The sequence below is a fragment of the Pundamilia nyererei genome, unplaced genomic scaffold (assembly GCF_000239375.1).
Source record: "Pundamilia nyererei isolate P.nyererei 1_Seehausen unplaced genomic scaffold, PunNye1.0 scaffold00139, whole genome shotgun sequence".
NCBI classification, from domain to species: Eukaryota; Metazoa; Chordata; class Actinopteri; order Cichliformes; family Cichlidae; genus Pundamilia; species Pundamilia nyererei.
Window position 1 is genome coordinate 1229426 of NW_005187540.1, and position 5704 is coordinate 1235129.

Genomic DNA, 5704 nt, shown 5'->3' on the forward strand with positions numbered 1-5704 from the left:
TTAGAATGTGAAGTAAACTACTTAAAGTAAATCCATCACATCCATTTTCTCCTGCTTATCCAATTCATGGTTGCACTGGCATGGAGTGTATCCCAGCAGTGTGATCCCACAGTCAGTCTATCGCACACACAGATACGCCCAGCAGCTTGTGGGGCTGCAGTGCTAACCACTGCACCACCGTGCTGCTGATGCACTCAGGGTTTTAATCAGCGATGAGGAGCATGAATGCTGAGGTTTAATATGAATTTTAATGTAATTTTTCCAAGATGACCAGCAATTAGAATCTAAGTTTGAAAATATGAAGATGTTTGTTGACATTGTGCTATAAGCTGAGTTTGTTAGCTGCATATCAGAGTTTGGGGATGTTTCTGGAATGCTGCAGATGGAAAAATGTTGACCATCAGAGAAGTCACTAAATCAGCCCTCAAAACATGCATACAAAATGTAATCAAATGGAAAAGTCTCTTTTTAAAACTTGTTTTATTAGTTTTAATCTTTTAACTTTATGCATCAATCAAACATTTATTTACATGCAACATTCTCTGACTGGAAGAAATTAGTTTAACATTTAAACCTATTTTCTGCACATAAAATAAAATATTTGACGTGCAAACGCTGCAGTTCCTCCAGTGACCATTTGAGGCCTTCATCCAAAACTGAGTCCATCTCCATTGACTCCAATGAAACTGTTATAACCTGTTTGTGGGTGCTTTGACTGACAGGTGGGCGGTGACACAGGTGGCAGTCACAGCTGTCTGTAGGCTTCATCTCAGCTGATCCGCTGAACGCTCCTCTGCTGTTCATTTAAAGGGGCAGCTGTGAGGTTAATTGTCCTAACAGTCTGTCTGTGTCCCAGCTTTTGGTTTTTAATCAGTGCTAATCAATAATGAGCAGATATCTGTGTCTGTGCCCTCGCTGTTTGAGTTACATGTGCTCAGTCTTGTGTTGTGCACTTCGACAAATGTCATCACTGTTTCACATCAGCATAAAAACGAACACGTAATTTTGAAGAAAGCGCAGTTAAAGTCCTGTTTGTAGCATGAGGATACAGTGAAGCTAAGCAGAGAGCCTGAGGTCAGTCTGCACCGGGCTGATCGCACACAGCTGAGGTGTAAACGTGTCCCAGCGTGATGAAAGGTTTGCTTCGCTGTGAGCCAGCAGGAACACATTTCCAAACCAGCCGATGTTTCTGCGCTGCAGGGCTCTGGGCTGCCTCCTCTACCAGATGTGCTGCCTGACTCACGCCTTCCAGGGTCCAAACTTCCTGTCTGTGGTGATGAAGATCGTGGAGGGAGACACGCCAGCGCTGCCCGCCGCCTACTCTCCAGATCTGAACTCTGTCATGCGGAGGTGAGGAGGACGTCAGGCTAGCTGCTCGGTGAAGTCTCCCAGGCTGCTTTCACGTTAATATGCAAACTGTCCGCAGGTGTAAATCTTATCTTTCTACGTAGCACTCTTAATTCTTATCCCTACTTTTATTTTTTCATGTCTATTTAAGTGCTATTTATGACACTATGTTTGCACTGAAGCACCGCAGCAATTGCCTAATGTTGTAAACCTGCTCAACATTTGGCAATAAACCCCTTTCTGATTCTGATTCTGATTCTGATTCTGATTCTAAAGTCTCTTTTGGTAAAAGAAGTTTTGATCCTCAGATCATCACCGAGACAGAGAGTGCACCCGTCTCCTCCTATCCCAGCATTGTCCTCTGTCAGGTGCTATGAATTTACCCGAGTGTGTCACTGACTCTGAGCTCGCATTAACCAGCTGCTGTTTGTCTCTGTGTGAACCAGGATGCTGCAGAAACAACCAACATCCAGACCGACGGCGGCTGAGCTCCTCAAGAGCAGATTCATGGAGGAGAACATGCAGGTTGGATTCTTTAGTTAAGCATTTCCTCAGCACCAGGTGAGCTGCAGGTATCTGAGCAGAGACGTGAGCCTCCCACCCACTGTGTCATTCTAACAACACCTGTCTCCACCCCCTCAGCCCCAGCTGGCAGATGGCCCCGCCCCTCCCTAAGCCTGCTGGAGGTTTCTTCCTGTTAAAAGGAAGTTTTTCCTTCCCACTGTCACCAAGTGCTTGTTCATAGGGGGTCATGTGATTGTTGGGTCTCTATCAACTTAAAGCACCGTGAGGTGACTGCTGTTGCGTTTTGGTGCTAAATAGATAAAATTTAATTAAACTAAAAAATAATAATAATTAGTGAAATTCTAAGAAGCATCAGTTATATCCAATAAAGCTGTACAAATAAAAGCTCTATATAAATCTTACTGAGCAGAAATCAAACAGAATAAACATTTACAAGTCAAACAGGAACATTTTTAAATGTGTTGGTCTGTAGCTCCCGAGGTTTGGACATGAAAAGGTGAAAGCAGCTTCAGCGGTGAGTCGGAGGAACTCACCGCTGAAACAAGCTTTCAAACCCACAGAGAAGCTGAAACGTCACGTTTGCTGGGAGTTTCCTGCAAAGATGAAATGTCTGGTTGTCCCAAATGAGCCCAGGATGCTGCTCAGACACAGACTAAATAAAGTTCACAGTAAATCTCTTCAGCCAGAGCAAACGTGCTCCCGTGCAGTCCTCCAAAACCACTGCTGCATGCTGGTCGACATGCACGACCCGGCCTGTTAGGCGAATGCTGATTGGCTGAGAAGTGGGCTGAAACAGTGAGTGACAGCAGAGTTCACTGGGAGAAACCATCAAAGATTAAACAAACTTCAGCATGAGAGCAGCGACAGCAGCTGCAGGGACACTTTTCATTCTCTTCAACGCTTTCTGTGGCCACACACCGGCCGCACCACACGGTTTTGACTCCGCCCCCGTCGATAACAGACGCTCTCTGCAGGTAGACGGGTCATCAGAAACTGCACGACCACCACTGAACCATAATTTCCCCATTAGTTTAATGTCCTCTGAAGTGCTGAAAGCCTGTGTGTGTGTGTGTGTGTGTGTGTGTGTGTGTGTGTGTGTGTGTGTGTGTGCGTGTGTGTGTGTTATATAACAACATCACCCGTTTCCCATAACCCTTGCTGGAGGCTCAGTTCTTTGGATGTTCGGGGAACTCGGCGAGAGATAACACATTATGGTTTTCATGGAGTGGGTTGCCATGGTTTCCACTGAAATATTATTATGTTAATGTTATTCCATACTGCAGCGTGGCACTCTGGGGCATCATGATGGCAGCTGAAGAGCTCCTGCAGCGCTCCGTAGCAGGTGACCCAGCTTTAATGTCTCCGAAGTCTGGGCAAATGTCCGGGGATAAGATCTGAGGAGTAACTGACACTTCCCAGAGTTTCATTTCACATAATGCTAGTCACAGTGCTGTGCACACAAATGATTAAATTAGAACACGCTGATAGATTTAACTCAACACTGAACCTACTTATTAAAAAATGATTCACACTCTGAGCTTTTGTCTCGCTGCCTTAAAGACGAAGCTTCCACTGAAGCTCCTCCACAGCGAGCAGAGAGCGTGACACCAGAGCAGGACGATCGAGGGAAATCACAAAGGAAGTGCAGATGCTGACAGCTGTTGGCATCGTTGGAGGGCGAACTAAAGCTTTATTGTTAATTCTGCGATATGTACGGGACGCAGACGGGATCCCAGCGGCGCTTCACCCAACCCAGCGCGTGTAACGCGAGTGAATCTAAATGAAATTAAACGAACTAGATTAAAGATATGAAACCAAATATGAGGTGTGGATGGCTGTCCCCACTCTGGCTCTCCTCAGGTTACACAGGAAGTAGGAGCGCCACGTGCCCGGCGGGCGTCCGTGCAGAGCCGACGACGGCGAGCGGAGGTGCTGGGTGTGTCGGTGACGTCCCAGGCGATTCCCCTGGCTCCCGACGAGACCCGGCGTTGTGTCGTTGTTGTGTGTCTGCAGTCAGCAGAGCGAGGAGCAGCAGACTCAGCGCACACCCCGGGGGCTCCAGCCTCGTGTGATCTGTTCAAGCTGAGTGTGACGAGCTCGGGCTCCCGAGGTTATTATAGTGAAGTAAGGCTGAACACAATCTGAAACTCAGCTCACTGAAACAAATATTCAAAAGGTTTGATGGGTGCAGCTTTTTAAACCACAGCGGGAATAAAAGTGAAAGTATGCGCTCCAGCAGAAACCGACCACATCTTTGACCGAGCTCAGTGAATCTCCTGTGATCTGGTGGGACAGTTTTTCTGAGCCTGTGCGGTTCTGAGTGTCCTCCCTCTGATCTGCTTCTTCCTGTGGCGACCGACAGCAGGAGCAGCACCTCGCTCTGGTTCTGTTTGTGTTGGGTGTGATTTGAGCCGTTCTCCCTGCGTCTCTGTCGCGTTTGCTTGTACCTGATGTGACAGGTAACCCTGGGCTGCCTTTTCTGCATCTGTTTAGTTTCCTTTTGGAGGCACTCAGCAAACCCCTGGCTCAGTGACCCACAAAGCATCACTGTGCTAGGATTCGTTTTTGAAATATTAGCCTCTGGGGTGCTCTCTCTATTGTAAGACAGGCCGGAGAGGACGCTCAATATTTAATTTCGTTTTATTATCCAGGACAGTCAGGCTGAACTGTTAAAATCATTTGCAGAGTCTCTGTGTCTCTGTTTTTGCAGAAAATGAAGGACAGGTTTGTCTTCGTCTCGTCAGAGAGAGGAAAGAGCGATGCTGCAGCCATCGCTAAGCACATGTAAGTCTTCGTCATCATCAGCTGTCTCTTCCTTCATCGTCCTGCTGACGTCAGCCGTGGGACCGACGGCCTCGTGTCTGACTCCAGAATACTACAGCTGGTCTGAGGTGTTTGCGTTTGTCCGAACATGCTGCTGCGCATTAGCGACAAACATCTCCACGTCCACAGACCGAGTCGCTTTTCCAGCAGCAGCTTTGCAAACCGTTCACTGCTGAGTGAACGTTGTTCAGTCTCTTTTCTAATAACATGACCTTTAACCTTTACACGTGGAGCGAGGCCTGTAAACCCTGAGACGCAGCTCTTTGTTGTCAGGAAATGTTGTCATTTTAATAATGAGCACACCTGCAAACTGCCAAAACCTCTGAGGTGCTGATGACCGTCAGTCGGTCATGTGGCTGCTACTTATCCTTTCTGTTCCAGTGATGGTGGACTTAATTTCCACAGGACTTCAATCGTAAATTCGCTCGCTGGGCCCACGTCCTCGTTTGAGGTTTGACAGCGTTTTAGTGGATAAAGGTGAATGTAAGCGTTTGGACACGAGCTGAGCTGCGGTTTGGGGCGGGCCTCGAAGGGGCCTCCCCGTGAGATAAATACAAGTGAAGAAGTTAAAGAACTGAAAAGTGGAGGGAGAACGAAGCGCCTGTAGAACTGGGGACACACATAGATGAGAAGCAGAAGGCGCGTGGTTAATCTCCAATTAATAATAAAAGCTCCACGTCGAGCAGCTCCAGCGATAAAACTCTCAGCCTCTTTCTTTTTCTATTTATTTATTTTATTTTCATTTTCTTTCCACTTGGTTGTGTTTCCTCCTCTTCTTGCTTTCTTCACCTCCTCTGTGTCCTCCCTCCCCTCCTCTGCTGCTGCTCCACCTCCTCCTATTTTTCCTTTTCCTGTTTCCTTTCCCCTCCACCCTCGTTTTCATCTCCTTCATTATCCTTCTTCCTCTCCTTCTTAACATTATTTTCCTGCTCCTCTTCATTATGCAACTTTGCCTCATCCTTATCACACACACACACACACACACACACACACACACACACACACACAC

At 47.1% G+C, this 5704-nt stretch overlaps 1 protein-coding gene across 2 annotated transcripts in view; it reads left to right on the plus strand.

Moving 5' to 3' along the window:
• nek11 (NIMA-related kinase 11) overlaps nucleotides 1–5704 on the plus strand; it is a 65264-nt gene that overhangs the window by 36385 nt on the left and 23175 nt on the right. For both annotated transcript variants that reach the window (XM_005744165.1, XM_005744166.1), the window contains 3 exons: nucleotides 1201–1350; nucleotides 1794–1872; nucleotides 4583–4656. In XM_005744165.1, the coding sequence (XP_005744222.1) occupies nucleotides 1201–1350; nucleotides 1794–1872; nucleotides 4583–4656 (303 nt within the window). The remainder of the gene's footprint in view (nucleotides 1–1200; nucleotides 1351–1793; nucleotides 1873–4582; nucleotides 4657–5704) is intronic.